Source organism: Dasypus novemcinctus, chromosome 21 (genome assembly GCF_030445035.2).
Source record: "Dasypus novemcinctus isolate mDasNov1 chromosome 21, mDasNov1.1.hap2, whole genome shotgun sequence".
NCBI classification, from domain to species: domain Eukaryota; kingdom Metazoa; phylum Chordata; class Mammalia; order Cingulata; family Dasypodidae; genus Dasypus; species Dasypus novemcinctus.
This window is the reverse complement of record NC_080693.1, coordinates 24,908,449-24,924,559: the sequence shown is the minus strand read 5'-3', so window position 1 is coordinate 24,924,559 and position 16,111 is coordinate 24,908,449. Positions and strand designations below refer to the sequence as shown.

General features: G+C 52.7%; 3 protein-coding genes across 4 annotated transcripts; all 3 read right to left on the bottom strand.

The window, feature by feature from the left end:
* Nucleotides 1-710: 710 nt before the first annotated feature.
* On the bottom strand, nucleotides 711-6,275 carry RNF227 (ring finger protein 227). The gene is made up of 3 exons (XM_058283572.2): nucleotides 1,481-6,275; nucleotides 1,287-1,386; nucleotides 711-824 (listed from the first exon to the last, which is right to left on the bottom strand). Exons 1-2 carry the CDS (start codon nucleotides 1,998-2,000, stop codon nucleotides 1,331-1,333), a joined length of 576 nt encoding a protein of 191 aa, XP_058139555.1. The 5' UTR covers nucleotides 2,001-6,275; the 3' UTR covers nucleotides 711-824; nucleotides 1,287-1,330.
* Nucleotides 6,276-6,994: 719 nt separating this feature from the next.
* On the bottom strand, nucleotides 6,995-13,653 carry KCNAB3 (potassium voltage-gated channel subfamily A regulatory beta subunit 3). Of its 2 annotated transcripts, none has more exons than XM_004458115.4 (14): nucleotides 13,312-13,653; nucleotides 11,899-11,942; nucleotides 11,774-11,811; nucleotides 11,482-11,561; nucleotides 10,206-10,250; nucleotides 10,074-10,118; nucleotides 9,832-9,875; nucleotides 9,526-9,612; nucleotides 9,195-9,280; nucleotides 8,932-9,052; nucleotides 8,754-8,848; nucleotides 8,448-8,568; nucleotides 8,220-8,308; nucleotides 6,995-8,100 (listed from the first exon to the last, which is right to left on the bottom strand). In XM_004458115.4, exons 1-14 carry the CDS (start codon nucleotides 13,551-13,553, stop codon nucleotides 7,918-7,920), a joined length of 1,320 nt encoding a protein of 439 aa, XP_004458172.1. In that variant the 5' UTR covers nucleotides 13,554-13,653; the 3' UTR covers nucleotides 6,995-7,917. The 2 variants fall into 2 exon arrangements, with proteins under 2 accessions (XP_004458172.1, XP_004458173.1); XM_004458116.4 differs by having other exon boundaries at nucleotides 6,995-7,976.
* A 746-nt stretch (nucleotides 13,654-14,399) lies between these two features.
* Nucleotides 14,400-16,056, bottom strand: TRAPPC1 (trafficking protein particle complex subunit 1). Its single transcript, XM_004458114.5, has 4 exons — nucleotides 15,812-16,056; nucleotides 15,590-15,660; nucleotides 15,066-15,204; nucleotides 14,400-14,768 (listed from the first exon to the last, which is right to left on the bottom strand). Exons 1-4 carry the CDS (start codon nucleotides 15,908-15,910, stop codon nucleotides 14,640-14,642), a joined length of 438 nt encoding a protein of 145 aa, XP_004458171.1. The 5' UTR covers nucleotides 15,911-16,056; the 3' UTR covers nucleotides 14,400-14,639.
* Nucleotides 16,057-16,111: the final 55 nt, after the last annotated feature.

Genomic DNA, 16,111 nt, shown 5'->3' with positions numbered 1-16,111 from the left:
TGGAAGAGACTAAAATAGGCTGAATGTGGAGAAAGACCTCTGAAAATAGGTGTTAGGTAGGCTGAGACTTAATAACAGGAAATTGCTGAAATGATTACAAAGACGGAGACTCATTTAATAAGTTTGTGTTTTTAACTCAGAAAAATACAATGCAATAAATTAGTTATGCACAAAGAATTAACTGAAGATTTCCTCAGCAAGAGATGTCACCTTAAAACTTCCAATGAAATAGTGAATACCAATTACACCAGATGTGTTTTAAATATCCTGCCCACAGATGGCAATATCCCAGAGGGCCTAGGACCTAGGCCAATGCTTCTGAAATTTTCACATGCACAGGAATTACCAGGATTCTTATTAAAATGCAGATTCTGATTCAGAAAGTGTGGAGTGGGATCCTGAGATTACACATTTCCAGTGATGGCAAAGCTGCTGGCCCTTGATTGACTAATATCAGAAGATATTTACAGGATCTTAAAATAGAATTCATGGCATACAATAGGTGATGTCCAACCATGGAACACAAGTTTAAAATCGTATGATGAGCATTTTTTTCAGTAGTGTCAGTGTTTCCCTGTGACTTTAAAGATAACATAGGTAACATCAAAAGTTTCAAATTTGATAATTATACCAAATGGCTCTCCCTTCTATCCTTGATAGGTCCTAATCAGGTGCCTCATATGAATGCCCGGTGGACCTTTCTGATACCTGCCCTGACAGGCTAACATGTGCTTCTGAAATGAAAGCTCCTAATCTTCTGGCAGGGAGGCATCTCGGTAATTATAGGAACATAGTGCCAGGAGTGGGGAGTACGCATACCAGCACTGTAAACAAAAAAAAAAGGTTTATTTTTCTCAGCTCCCCTTACGTGCCTGGCAAGTGAGATTAAAATGACACGAAAATTAGCCTCCTCTCCCGTTCCATCTTTTCAAACCATTCGCAGAGGACTGCTAAAATGGGACCTGTTGCTCCCACACACCAGGGCTGCCCTGGACAAAAGCCAACGTCACAGCAAAGGAAATTGTCTTTCTTCTTCCCACAGCATCGTAGGCTTTGTTTCTATCAGCCCTGGGCCACTCCATCCTGAAAACGTAAAGCTGGCACAGTCTGTAGATGGGGGCGAGTTAGTCTAGGAGCCTCCCCAGCTCAGTACCAACACCTCCCAGGGCCTTCCCTCCCGCCCTCGGCTCAACTCCCTCTTCGAGTGCCTATGCCGGGCTCTGGGAGAGGGAAGTCTTGACATAAGCCCCCCTGTACTAAGCGCGCCTCGAGGCTGCAGTTCCCACCTTCCTTCGGTCGTAGCTTCCCGGTTACTCGGCCAGTTACTCGCCTACAGAGTGCAGCGCGTCATGTGAGCAATGTCCGTGATCTCTGGACAGTACAGCACTGGGGGAAAGAAGACGTGTTAGTGGCAGCAGGAGAATGCCACCGAACCCCGCGACCCTCAGTGCTCCCTCTCCCTCCCCGGGCGGCCCCTCACCGTTGATGGGCAGCGGGCGCCGCCAGCGGCGCGCGGGCGCCAGGACCTGGGCCCAGAGCCGCCGCAGCGCGCGCCACCCCGCGCTCCTGGGCTCCGCCCCCACGTCGCTCCCGTCCTCCTCGCCGTCGGCCTCTCGGTCGGCATCGCCGCCTTCCTTCGCCGGGCTTCCCGCCTCCTCTTGCCCGCCCTTGGCCCGCGCCTTTTCCTCCAATCGAGACCACGCGTCCGCGTCGAGGGAGATCTCCGTGACCCCACCGCGCGGGAGTGGGGTGGGCGCGCGGCAGAAGGGGCACGTGACGACGCGGCGCAGGCGCACCACGCGCGCGGCCGCCCCGCTCCCGTCGCGGCGCGCCGCCAGCTCGCGCAGGCACGCGGTGCAGAGCGTGTGGCCGCAGCGGGCGCGCGCCGTCCCGGGCAGGCGGCGGGGCGCGCGGTCCCGGAGGTTGAAGGGCCGGTAGCAGATGCCGCAGTCCAGCTCGCTCCGCTCGGGAAGAGAGGGCACCCGCACCAGGAGCTGCATCGTGCCCGCCGCCGACTCGAGGGCGTCGCTAGCGCGGCAGGTTCCGTGGACGGTACGAGTTAGGCCTTCCCTGTAGGCCGGCGCCGCGGCCTCTCGCCCCTTTTATGGGCTGGACCCCGCCCCTTCAGGATGTCACGCTGCGGTCAGGCCGCTCCCTGCGGCGGCACGTGTGGGGGCAGAGGAGGCGCGAGGCCGGAATGCCAGCGATGGCGAGGCGTGGGAGGAGGCCCCAGTGATGCCAGAGCTGGGGCCGTGGGGGCACACCCCCCATTCTCCACTCCATATCTCCCTTCACCCCCAGCACTCGCAGCACCCCTTAGTTATACCGTATGGGAATTCCCCAGGTACCTTCCTGTGCCTTAGCCACCGGCACACGTCTGTGTCTAAAGCCCCCCGAGCCTGTTCATTGAGTTGCTCACACTCTTTCACAACCCTTCCCAAACAGATTTCCTAAACCGGTGGCACTGCCCATTCTGCCCGCCTCCTATTTAGTGGGTTGCTGATAGTTTGAACACCTTCTGCCAGGCAGGAGCTCTCATTCTGCCTTCAACTCCGATTATACGCGACCTCCCTGCGTTCCTGTAAGACTGGTTTCCCAAATTCCATTCTCCCCAAACTGCTCAGCCTCCACCTGACATCTCAGCCTAAGGAGGCATCTGGATTCCAGGACCACGGCCTTAGGAATGTTGGGAATCCTTTCCTTCCAGAGTAGCCAGATCTAGACACCCACACACGATGATGGCTCCAGCACAGTGGCTCAGCATGAAGTGTGACTCAGGGGTCTGACTTCCCCCACAGGTAAATAGGACATGGCAGTCACAACCCACATTCCCTCAGGGTGTCACACCCAGACCCAGCAGCCTTCCCACCCTCCTCTCCTGGACCTGTAGTCCAGGTTCTCTTCTCCAAGGTTCAGACTGACAGCTGGCTTGAGTTCAAATCCCGACCCACTTAAATTGTGAAATTTAGAGCAAGTCACATCATTTCCCTGAACCCTGGTTTCCTACTTTATAAAATGTGGATAATAGTACTGAGGATTGAATGAGTTTATGTATTAAGGTGCTTAGGCCAAAGCCTGACATGCAGTAAACAACATGTAAGTATTAACTGTAATTATGATTCTTCTCTGCCCCCTGCCTATGTTGTGTTGCATTCATTTTAACTTCCCAGTGTCCAGCATTTTCAACACCCATCTCCCTTAGTCAATACATGACGGTGTTCTCCTCACCCACTACATTCACTGGCTATATAACAGACAATATAGAACTTGTTTTTTGTTGTTGTTTTCAGTTAAATCATTAGAACGTAGAGGGTCATCGTTTGTAAGGAGGAATACCTCCTTGATTATTTTTTTTAGGCTATCTGGGGATTGAACTCAGGACCTCGTACATGGGAAGCCAGTGCCCAACCACTGAGCTACCTCTGCTCCTGATAGAGAATGATTATTTTTAAGCAAACATTTCAGCACTTCAGAGTTGCACTGTCTCTGTGGCCAGAGACAGAAGCTACTTGTTCCGGTGATGCTGTCATAATTCAAAACATTTTTTGCACGGTTTGGAATGGTGTTCAGAGATCTCCTCACATCTTTTTTTTTTTTTTTCTCACATCTTTTAATATCTTTAATTAATGATAAACCTTCATCTTTTAAGGAAGATTTGATTACATAATTACTCCCAAGCGTTTGACAGGCAAGACCCACCTATGCTGCAGGCCTAAATCATTTGTCTCCAAGAAACCAAACTAACGATGCCCGTTTGCAAACCAGCATCTCTTCCAGTGTGTCCTACCCTTTCCTTTGTCCAACTTAAGAAACCTAGGGGTCATCCTTGACACTGCCATCACCCTCACCTTCCTTTAGCAACTCATCACCAAGCCCAGTTCATTTTGCATCCTAAATGTCTCTCTAATCTACCTACTCCTCCCCACCTCCAACACACATTCCTAGTCCAGACTGCCATTATCTCTCTCTTAGACCCCATTGGGGGCCTCCTAACCAGTCTATCTGCAGACAGGTTCTCCCCACACTGCTGACAGTGATCCTTCCAAACCTCAAACCCATATAATGTCCTACACACACCCCTTCCAATACTGTCATTTAAACCTTTTAATTCCTTTGCAATGTGACATTGTACTTCTCCCATCAAGAACTGGAGTCTATTTCCCTATCCCTTGAATCTGAGTGGTCTCATGACTGCTTTGACCAAGAGAAGGTGGCAGAAGTGATGCTGTGTGAGTTCTGAGGCCTAGTCCTTCAGCAAGGCCTTGCAGATTCTGCCTTTTTCCCCTTAGAATGCGGCCCTGAGACCACCAGGTAAAGGGAGGTTTAGCCTACTTGAGGATGAGGCCAATGGAGAAGAACCAGGAACCCCAACCAATAGCCAGTGCTAACTGCCAGACGTGTGAGTGAGACCCTCTTGATTTTCCAGCTCAGCACACCTTCCAGCTGAATGCAGCCACATGGGTGAGTCCAGATGAAAACAGCAGATGAACCTCCGAGCCCAACCCACAGCATCATAAAAAAGAAAAGTAATTGTTTTAAGCCTCTCAGTTTTGGGATGATTTATTGTATAGCAATAGTTAACTGATATAAAGGGCTTCCTATTGTTCCCAGGATAAAGAGAATATTGTCCAGTGTCCTGCCAGGCCCTGTATATTCTGAACTCACCCATGTCTCATATTCTGCTTCCATTCCCCTTTAGACAGCCTGGCTTGGAGACTTCTGCCTTGGGCTCTCCCCTCTACCACCTTGCACAGGCTAGCCCCCTCACCCTCTTGCTTTCACCTTAGTAAGGTGAGGCTCTCAGTCAGCCTCTTCATGTCCAGCATCCATCACAGACTCTGGTAGCGCCACATGCCTTCCTCTGGACTTTGGACAACTGACATTTGTATTTGGGTGCTTATTTGATTGCTCCAAATTTGAGAGCTCCAAAGCCAAGTCAGGTTTTGTTCACCACTGTATCTTCATGCCTCGCCTAGGGCCCAACCCATAGAATGGCTCAGTAAATAAATTCTTGTAAAATTAATGAGTGATAAATATGGTAAGGTTGTATATACAAATGAGGTGTGACAATAAAGGGTTTTAAATTTTTTTTAATTTTTAACAAGTTTCTGAACTGCCCCTGAAGGTAATTCTAAGAGGAGTTTTAAAAATGCTTTGAGCAGTGGGGGAGACATCATTAAATTTAGTGTGTCATTCTCCAAGGTAACTAAGGAGAATACTATTTTGAATTTATAAATCCTTGTATGTTTGTTACAGGATAACTAATCATAGTTTAGTCATACATTTTGCTTCTTTTGTTTCCTACACTGTCTTCCCGGGAGTAGGTAGGGATGGATGTAAGTATTCATTAGTTGATCCCGTTGTTGCTAATCCGGTAAATGGCATGCTGCTGAGTTTTCTCTTAAAGGAAAGCAAAGAAGCTCATTCTGGTGATTTTTTTTTTAAGATTTATTTATTTTTCACCCCTTCCCCTCGTTGTTTGCAGTTGCTGTCTGCTCTCTGTATCTGCTTGTCCTCTCCCCAGGAGGAACTGGGAACCAAGTGCAGGACCTCCCATGTGGAAGAGGCACTCAGTCACCTGAGCCACCCAGCTCCCTGTTCTGTCTCTCATTGTCTTTCCTCTTTGTGTCTCTTTTATTATATCATCTTGCTGTGGCAGCTCACCACATCAGCCTGCTGTCCCAGCTCACTCACCTTCTCTAGGAGGCACCAGGTACTGAACCCTAAACATCCCACGTGGTAGGTGGAAGCCCAATTGCTTGAGCCACATCCACTTCCCTATAACTTTTTTTTTTTTTTTTTTTGAGGTACCGAGGGTGGGGATTGAACCCAGGACCTCCTCTATGGGAAGCCAGCACTCACCCTGAGCCACATGAGCTTCCCTGAGTTAGTTTTTTTGTTAGTTTTGCTTGTTTGCTTTTTCTGGAGGCACCAGCAACTAAACTCGGCACCTCCCATGTGGGAGGTGGGTGCTCAGCCTCAATGCTTGAGCCACATCCACTCCCTGCCTGGTGATCTTTAAAGGCTGTAACTTTAGTAGTTCTGGAAATAAGATTTAAGAGAAACAACCCATGTATATTACTCATAGGCCTCCTGGAATTTAGAAAAGCGTTTTATAAAAGCAGTGGATCACTGAATATGTGACATATTTCAGAATAACAAAAATCTTCATTTCACAGTGAAGGCTATTATGTTTCTGGAAGAGGAGAAATTGTCTCAATTTATGCTATTTATAATTACTGTAATTTTTGTAAGTAAACTCATTTTTGTTGTAAAGGCTGTAACTTACTCCACCCACTTTCTGCCCCAGGGCAATCAGAATACTTTAGGGAAAAATGAGGGGCCATGTCTGAAAGAGCCCCACTTGATTCTGCTTTTCTGCCACCCTCACACCTAATCTTTCATGTTTGCTATTTTTCTTTAAAAATTACAACTTTTTCCTTTCCCTGAATCACGTCAACCATACACGCGTCTTCACTTTACCTCTTCTTCACCAAATCCCAAAGCTCCCAACCTCAGAATAGCTCCTCCTACTCAGTCACAAGAAAACCACCCAGATAGTTCCTTGGCATATGTGTAGGCCTCTGTTGAGAGGGGAATGAAAAGCACAAGAAAGGCAAGGAGTATGACTAATATAGCTTGGGGGGGGGGGGGGGGGAGGCGGGGGAAAGCAAGGGCAAGGGTGTCAGACAGCTGGGTCTTTCATAGAAGAGCTACAAAACTGTGAACCCCGAAGTCTGGGTTCTGAAGAATGCAGGCACTGGAGGAAAAAAGGAAACTGGAGCTGGGTATGGGGAGTCTGGGGCTTTGCTGAGGGCAGCAAGTAGGCACACGGTTCTGGGTGAGCAATGGAGAGAAAGCCAGCCCGGGGAGCTTTCTGTCGGCAAGGGGCTGGAGGCCGTGAGCGCAGACTGAGACTGTAACCTCCCAACTCCCAGCAATTTCAGACACTGAGGTTCACTTGAGCCACATCCGCTTCCCCAGACACTGGAGGTTCAAGATGAGATTTTATTTACAGTTCCCTGGGAAGTCTTACAGAAGAGGGGCCATCGTTATTGCTTTAGTATTATTGCCGGGAGGAAGATGGGAATCCTCCACTGCCAGGCAGGAAGCCCTGTTCAGGGCTTGAAAGACTATCCCAAGCCCTTTTTGTGACAGCCCCATGCCTCTGCCCTGCAAGGCATGGCCCAGCTTTGTTTTCTGAGTGCCAACTGGGCTATTTTTGCCAGGCCACGCTCCACTTCTAAGGCCATCAAATCTCCCTCTACCTTGGTCAGTGCATTCCCCACCCCTGCCCTCAAGGACCGAGTATTCCACTAGTGCTAATTTTAAGCCCTTCTCCACCTTCTGGCTGGGAGGCAGGGTCCTGGTTTCCCAAAGACCATTTACTTCCTGCCAGGACCAGCCTGGCTGCCTTTGTACCAAATCACGTAGACGGCCCATGTCCCATGCCCCTAGGGGACATCACAGCTCAGGTCTTCTTAGATTACTACCCCCTTGCTGACCTTTCAAGGTCCCCTTTTGAACTTTTGAGGTACTCTGCATATTTCCTGGACCTGCCTTTTTTTCCTGAGCCTCGGGGGTAGGCGGAAAGAGAGAAGGGAGAAAGACCACGTGGCAGAGAAGGGATGGCCCATTAGCTCATGCCCGGGATTAGCAAGAAGGCCTAAGAGGACGCAATAGCGGGAGGATGGACTACTTTCTCTCAGCCCCACTGCGGAAGGATATGGCTTTGTTCATGCGCATCGCTACTAGAAGCCGGGACTCGTTGGTGGGCGGGGCTACCCTGGCTCTGGCCGCTGCGTGGAAGGGTCCGGAGCGGGAGAGAGGCGGCTGCGGGGAAGCGGTCCTCAAGGGGGTGCAGCGGCCCCGGGTTTGGGTCCCTGCGCCCCGACGGACTATTTCTTGGAATGCGATTTATTCCCCAGGAGCCCGTCTATCTCCAGCACCGTCTGCGGGGTCAGCTGGCTCAGCACCTGGAGGAGAATGGTGTGGAGGAGAGGGCGGGATGTGGGCTTCGAGGACTGGAGGAAGCAGCACGGCGGCGCCAAGCCCCAGCGAGAGCGTCGCAGCGGCGCTCCTGCTGTCTTGGGAGCTCACCTGCAAAGTGATGACCTTGTGGTGGGTGGCCTCAAAGGGCCATTCCAGCCTGGACTGCGAGGCACTGGCTTCTGGGGAAGGGGGCAGACAGGGGCTCTGCCTCTGAGTCCCCAGCTCACCTGCAGAGCGCCGAGGTGTTCTATCAGCTGTTCTGCGCTTGACACTCCCAGCAAGACCGAGCTGACACCCTCACTGCGGAGACACCACGCTGGGGCCAGACAGGAAGAAAAGAGAACTGATGGGGAAGAGTGAGCACAGACTCTAGGGGTGTTTCTGAGCAAGAGGGTCCTCGTCTTAGGACAGGTTTGGGAGTGTCTCAGGAGGAGATAGTCCTGGCGGTGTCTCACCAATAGCAAGCTGGGCCACGGTGCATCCCAGCTGGTGAGCGATGGGGAGAAGGTCCATGACTTTGGCTTGTTGCTTCTTGCCATCCTCACTCTGCATTTTGTCCTTGAGCCACTGGTAGCCCTGGAGGCCAAGGAAAGTAAGCAAAAGATCCTCTCTCTGTCTCTGACACACACACACACACACACACACACGAGGCCAAGGAAAGTAAGCAAAAGATCCTCTGTCTCTGACACAAACACACACACACACCACACACCCCCAACCCAGAAAGCCCATTGGTGCTGTCCTGAGCTCCCAGATCTCACCTTGATGGTAGCCCTGCAGGTATCTGGAACTCGCCCATCATACTTGCTAGTAATGAGGCCACAGGCCAGAGGGGACCAGGTGACTGAACCAACACCTAAGAAGAGGATTGGGTGTGGGCAAAATGATCTAGGCCACAGGTGAGGCCCAGGGAAAGATAAGACTAAGGGGGTTGCAAACCAATCTTGTGGTAGAGCTCTGGCAGCTGTGTCTCCACCTTCTCCCTCTGAAACAGGTGATGCTCTGCTTGTTCACACACCGGAGGAATCAGATTGAACTGTCTGGCCATGGAGTAGGCCTCCTGGGTTGGGGTAGACAAGAGATGGGCCTCAGAGCACTCCCTCCATTCCCCCACCCACTAACACCCAGTGGAGTGGAGATTGGAGTGGCTGTATGAAAATGGGAACGGTTGTGGAGCAGCAGGTGGGAGATGGCACACTCACCATGATCTCTGCTGCCCCCCATCGGGATGTCCCCCAGTATAGGGCCAGGCCCTGGTTGATGACGTAGGTCATGGCTCGCACAATCTCTAGGCACATGGGAGAGGGAGACCCTCACTGTCAGACCCCTGGGATCCAGCACTCCAGATCTGCAGACCTGTCTCCTTGCCCTGCCAAGACCCCAGGCATTTCTGGAGTCTCAGTTCTGTCCTGGGAACTGAACCTCCCCTCTGGAGTTTGGGAGGCCTCCTAAGCAGGGGCTGGCTTCCTGTCTAGGGTTTGGAGAAAGTGCTCAGTTTTGAAGGACTCTCAGGGTTGGGGGTGCTGCTTTTACCTTCCATGGGACTGTTGGGGTCTGAGCGATTGGCGAAGACAATGTCCACATATCCCAGCTGTAGCCTTTCCAGGGATCCTCGCAAGCCTGGGTGTGGGGAGGGGGCGGGGAGAGGAAGGTAAGTACCACAGACCTCAGCCCATTTCCTTCAACTTCAGACCTTACCCACTTGACATGGCAGCCAAATCCCAGCTGCCTTATTCAAAACCTCCAATCCAGAGCCACAGGGAATGCTCCCAACTCCTTTGGGTTTTAACCCTAGCCTTTTCAGTGAAGCACTTCTGGTTCCCAGCTTCTGATGCTTACCCTCAATGATGTGTTTGCGGCTCAATCCTCGCTCAGTTTCTGCCCTGTAGGGAAAGATCATTCAAGGTGATGTGTGTACCAGGGCAGGCCTGGAGTCATAAGCACCTGAGATTGCATGGGGTCTCACAGGACGCAGACCTGGAGTGACTGATACATGGGAAGCCACCCCCACTCCCATCCCACACACTCTCCCACAGTCTTTGTAGGTTTTCCTCCCCAATCGGAGTGAGGTGACCACTTACTGTCCTCCCCAAAAAATCTTGGTGGTGATGACATAGCTTGATCTCCTGGGAAAAAAAGAAAATGGGAGAACCAGCAAGAAAAGGACTTTTGGATGATCATGTACCCAGTGATCCCCTAAAACACAGTCTCACCTCCAACCTTTGCTCTTGAGGATGTTGCCCAGGGTTCTTTCAGCCCTGGAAGAGACAATGCAGAGGCGCTGGCTCCTCCAGGATGCACCACTTCCTTTCATCACTCCCCACCTGTCCTTTCAACTAATTTCCTCTCTTGAAGAGAATAAAGCAAGAGCTCATTGGGCTCTTAGCCCCATCCTGGACTAAATAAGAGGGGCTCTTGGAACTAGGGGTGTAATCAGAGTTTTCATTCATCCAACAAATTTCTATCTATTGTGTAACTATTATGTACCATGGCCTGTTCTGGGTCCTGAAGGGATAGAATAGGACAAGGGGAGAGGGACACACTGTAGAAGACACTGTGTTTTCTAGATCCAACCCTCTGGGTTGCCTTCTCCCATCTTTGAGCTTCTGCAAATTCCACCCATGCTCCAAAGCTTAGCTTAGAGTCTGCCTCATGCCTAAGATGTTCTCTGATTGCCACAGTCTAAGGTCAGTCCTTTTTGTCAGCCTCTTACTGGCTAACAATTATGAGCTACTTTGTGACAAGTCCTTGGTTGTTACAGTGGACTATTACTAGAATACTTTACTGTTGTCTAGTCTTTCATATCTCCCTGCCTTTTCTGTTTGTCTAACCACTTGAGACTTTTTTCTGAGGGCATGTTGACTGATTCTACAAACAGTGCCTGCCTGGTGCCAGGCTCTGTGTAGGAATGTGGGATGACATGGGAAGAGCAAGACATGTCCCATGGAGGGAGTCTCACAGTTAAGCAGCAAATATGAGCCAGAAATGAACTGTGTTAAAGAGCAGTGCAATGTGTTTTGGAAGCTCAGAAGGGTAGTGACCAACTTTGGGGGTTGGGTGAAGGTTTTTTGAAGCTGAAATTGGAGCTAAGTCTTGAAGATTAGCAGTCAAGCTTGTCAGACAGATAGGAGGGAAGAGCAGATCATCCTGGGTTTTGGCTACTCCCAGTGTGAAGCCATGGGTATGTGATGTGGGGCTGTATGTTTGGAAATTCAGCTTTGAAATCCTCAGGTAGCTGCACATAGCTGGTGCCCAGGATATATTTGCTGATATTGTTTTATTTTGACTGCACAGGGTACTCATTGCCCTCTCAGCTCAAGAGGGACTGATGTTGGGACTACAACTCCCACAATGCCCTGGGGGCCCATCTGCTGAAAGGGTGAAACTGCAGTGTTCTCAGAATTCCCAGGGTTACTCAGGGGGGGAAACAAACCCTGATGTCCTCTCAGTCTTTTAGATATAATTTAGCTTCTTCGCCCCCATCCTTACTTTCCTGCAGCATACACTTCGGAGGTGTCAAACAGGTTTACACCATGCTCATAGGCTACCGTCAGCACATCCTCTGCTGTCTAGGGAGGTGAGAGAAGGAGTTCAGGTCAACCGCTGGCCTCTCAGTTACCTCACACGCTGTACTCCACCCCATCACACCCGGACCCTGGTCTCCACATTCTCTCCCCTTTCCCCACCATTGTTACCAAACCCCTATCTAAGTCAAGTTCATTTCCCCTTCTCTGGTTCCCTCACACCCCTTCACCCTGCTCCTAGGTCCCATCATTTATACCTCATCAGAGATCTGAGAACCAAATGTGACCCAGGTACCTGCAGGGGAGAAGCAGGGCACATGAGAACCGCAGGAAGTAGGCCATGAAAGAATGCCCCCTTTAATTCCTATTCTCTCTAACTCACCCAGGCCAAGACAGGATACACGAAGACCAGATTTTCCTAGGTTCCTGCAGGATATGGAAGAAGCAGGAGGAGGTAAAGCTTTCATTAGGGGCCCAGAATATCAGCCCCGACCTCCTCTCCTTAGACTGCAAAGCCCTCAGGTGTCTCAGTCCAAGGAAACCAGACCCATTCGGTCTACACGATTGGATAGAGACCCTGGGAATATTGTTGAAAGAATACATAAACAAATAAGTGTTTCTCTAGAGCCACTGTCCCATGCCTCCATTCCCTCTTACTGCATTGAAGATATGCCGTCTGGTTTGTGTTTGCCCTCTGTGTTTCTTCTAGATGGGATCTTATCTGTGTCTGAGTCATTGCAGGGATGTGTATGTGTGTGTGGGGGGGGGAGCTGGAAAGAGGTGACTGATTATGGTATGTGTAATAGAACAGACCCTCAGACACAGAGCGCTGTGCTATCAGGCGGACATTAGGGCAGAAAAGGCAAACCAAGTCAAGTCCAGGTACTCAGGCAGGCAAGGGTCCCCGGATAGGCCAGGCAGATGGGTAGATGGACCTCAGTCCCACAAAGGCAGACAGGAGACCCTAGTGGGGAGTGTAACGGGAAAGCCCAGTTTCCCCTCTTTGCCTCTGACATACCCTCTGGCCCTACTGGCTTGTGAAGTCTCTCTCCCACCCAGAGAACCCCCTCCTCCTCCTGAGTCCCCCTGCCCAGGCAGTCAGCTCAGCTTCCTAATCAGGGTTGCCCCATGGAGGGGATCCAATTTCTTCGCAGTGACAAAGCCAGGTCTGGTCAGTGACCTCGGCTCACTTCTAGCAGGAGTCCCTCTCTTGCCCACTGCTGCGCGCTCTGAGAGCCCCTAACCTGCAGTTCCCTGAGATAAAAGTCAGTAGCATGCCAGTACACCTGCCCCACCTGGCCCCTGTCCTTCAGCATCGAGTTGAGAGCTGTGGGCCAACCTCCCCCTGTGCCCCATTATCCTCCCCCCACCCCTTCCAAGAAAGGTCGCAGGAAAAGGGGCCCTTGGGGCAGGTCGGGGCAGTATCTGGGTCAGACACCCCAAGCAGGCTAGAGTGAGAAGTCTTTCTCTTCCCTCATCTCCCCAGGACGCAGGCCCAAGGACACTTGATCCCAGAGGGGCGCAGCCTGGGGATCCATGCATTCCCAGCCCTCCTGGAGGCAAAGAGGGAGGCTCAGGGACAGCGCCTGGACCGGCCAACCTTGGTGAACTTGCTTCTCTTGTAGCCAGGGCTATCGACAGAGACCAAGAGAGGAACTAAGTAAGGGAGTGCTAGTGATGGGAGGAAAAGAAGGAGCGAATCTGGACCTTCTTTGCCAAGTTTGAGGGGGGTCTTGGGAGCCTCAGGGATCCGGGAAAGGAAGCGGATGGGCAGGCTGCCCAGCCACCCCCGTACCTGTATTTCATGCCAGTGCCTCGGCCGGTGCTCTCTCGGAGGGCTCCAGAGGTCGCTGGGGGTCGAGGGACCAGTGCGGCTCGGGCCTTGGGGCCCGACCCTCCTCCCCCCGGAGGGTTCCCGTGCCCCCCGCCGACCGGCCCGCCATTACCGCCCCCGGGGCCCGGCCGGGGCCCGCACAGACGGTCCTCGCTGCTCCGGCTGCGAAGGTTCTGCTCGGTACACGCGATAGACACCTGCATGCCGGCCGGCCAGGGCGGGGGAGGGGGCTCCGAGGGGGCGGGAGAGGAGGGAGCGGGGCAGCCCGCCGGCGGACCACGGGGGCCGAGCGGGAAGGCCGACGGGGCTGAGGCGGGAGGCGGCGGGAGGCGCCGGGCAGCACGGGCCGCGGGGGCGGCTGCTGGAGGTCGTGGGGTTTGCGGCGGGAGGGGAGACCTGCGGGCGCCAGGAGCAGAGAGACGCGGGTGCGGGGACACTAGCGCGGGAGTAGGAGAGCGAAATGGATGAGGGTAGAGGTGGAGCGCGGTTCTAGGAGGCTAGGTACCAGGGGCCAGGGGGGCGGGCGAGGGGAGCCACCTCAGGCCGAACCGCAGCCGGACCCGCTGGGTTCCCAGCCGCATCCTCGGCGGGCCCAGCTCATCAACATGCAGGCACCGCCCCCTCATCTGCATAGGACCGCCCCCTCTTGGTCAAACTCTTCGCTCTTCTGCACAAGCCCCGCCCGCCCAAGGCGCAGCAGCTTGAGGACTAGGCTCAGAAGACCGGGAAGGGCTTGTGATTTTCGCACTCTCTGGGGTCTGATGCAGGTCAGCGTTCCTCCAGCCCGATGGTTCTCAATCGGAAGCGAGTTTGTCCTCCAGGGACATTTAGCAATGTCTGGAGACATTTTTGATTGTCATAACTGGGAGGGGGTTTGTGCTACTGGTACCTAGTTAGTGGAGGCGAGGAATGCTGCTAAGATCCTACAATGCATTAGACTGCCCCATCCAGTCCAAAATGTCAATGTGCCGCTTTGAGAAACCCATCGGCAAAGCCTCTTTGCAGGCCTCAGGGAGTGAGGACCACCCGTTCAACTGACACACTCAGGCTGCAGAGGGCAATAAAAAGTTTATTCTGCGACAGGTAGCAAGAGGATAAAACTGGAGAAAGGGCTTGGTTTAGAGATGTGGGAGTTCTTTCCGGGACACAGGCCCCCTGAAAGGGCTGTGGGGGCCCCTTGCAGTGGAGATCCTCAGGTGAAACAGATTAGGAAGGGTCCTATCCAGACACCGATTCTCCAGAGGCGAGGCGGGGCCGGGAGCGGGGGCGGGGGTGGGGGGTTGGTTCCTTCAGCCAGCCCGCGCGGAGAAGAAGGGCAGGGAGCGGACATAGGAGTCGAGCCGGGAGCGGAAGAGCTCACTTTGCACAGTTTGGCCCAACGGACACAGGGGATTCTTCACCACCAGCTCCACATACAGCTATTGGGGAGGGGGGTGGGAGGATGTTAGAGTTTAACTTTGAGCGCTCCTCCCACCAACCCCAAACCTAGCATAACCTCGGAGGCGGAGAACGCACAAGGCAAAGGCTGTGAGCCAGACTGAGGAGAAACTGGTGGTGGGAGTGTTTAAGGAACTAAAGGCCCGGGAGAAAACTCTGATTCTAATAGAGATAAAATACAGTAGGATTAGGGCAGGAAGCTGAGGGAGTCTTGGGAGTCTATTTGACCACGGCTGTTGAGGGCTTTGGGGGAAGAGTCCCCAGGGGCTGGCACTGACCGCACTGTAGATGTGGTGAAGCACATCTCGGATGGGTCCCACGCCCAAGTCAGTATTCATGACAACCTTGATCCCTGTGGGCGTCTCGTAGTAATGGAGTTTGTAACGGCTAGTTTGGAAGGCCAGGAAGCCGTCCTTCCTACAGAAATGAGGAGGATATTAAGGAATCGGAGCTGAATCTCTTCCAAAGAGATACTTCTGATCCTCTCAAGGTCGACTCCCTCTTCGTCTAAACACATCCATGTTTGAAGCTTGGTTGAGTGAAGACACCTCCCATCCTCACCTCTCAATTTAGCAACACTCCCTCCTCCCCACAACCTCTCTTCCTTTTAAGTCCCTCTATTTTCAGATCTTTCCCATCGCCCCTCCTGTCAGGAGCAGCACTCTTCCTCTGGATTCGGCTCTCTAAGTCCCCTTCTCTTCTCAGAAAGCCAATACTCCTCCACTCCGGAAAGTCTCCACCCGCCCCCCAAATTCCCAAAGCTAGCCCTCCTTTTCTCAACATCCCCTCTAACTTCGCGTACATGTCTAGCGGGGACATCTTGCTGACAAACGAGCGGATAGAGAAGAGCATCCCGTACATCAGCTTGTACTCCTGGAGGGAGAAGGGCAGAGTTAGCTCTCGGTTGGTGAGGGAAACAGGGTCGGGAGTAGTACGGGCTGGGGTTCGGAGGGGAGGAGTTGGGTTGGGACTATGTATTTGGAGAGGCAAAGCCACCCGGGCTGCGCCAGGACCCCCGCGTCACCTCCTCCTTAGGAATCCCCGCTTGCTTCTTGCGGTGCCACTCGCTGTAGTGCAGACACACTCCATTCCGGTCAAATAGATACAGGTTGTGGACAGTCATTTGCAGAGCACGGAATGTGAGGCTTGCTCCGGGACCGCCCCCAGTCTGTGGGCTCCGATTCTCGGCCCTAGAGCCCTCCTCCAAAGAGGGGACCCCTCCCCTGGACCCACCGGAACTGCTCCTAGTGCCGGTCACAAGCCACTTCCGGTTTCCGCGGAGCCCCGCCCCGTCGGGTCCTCACGCGGCGGCTCCAGGGTGATA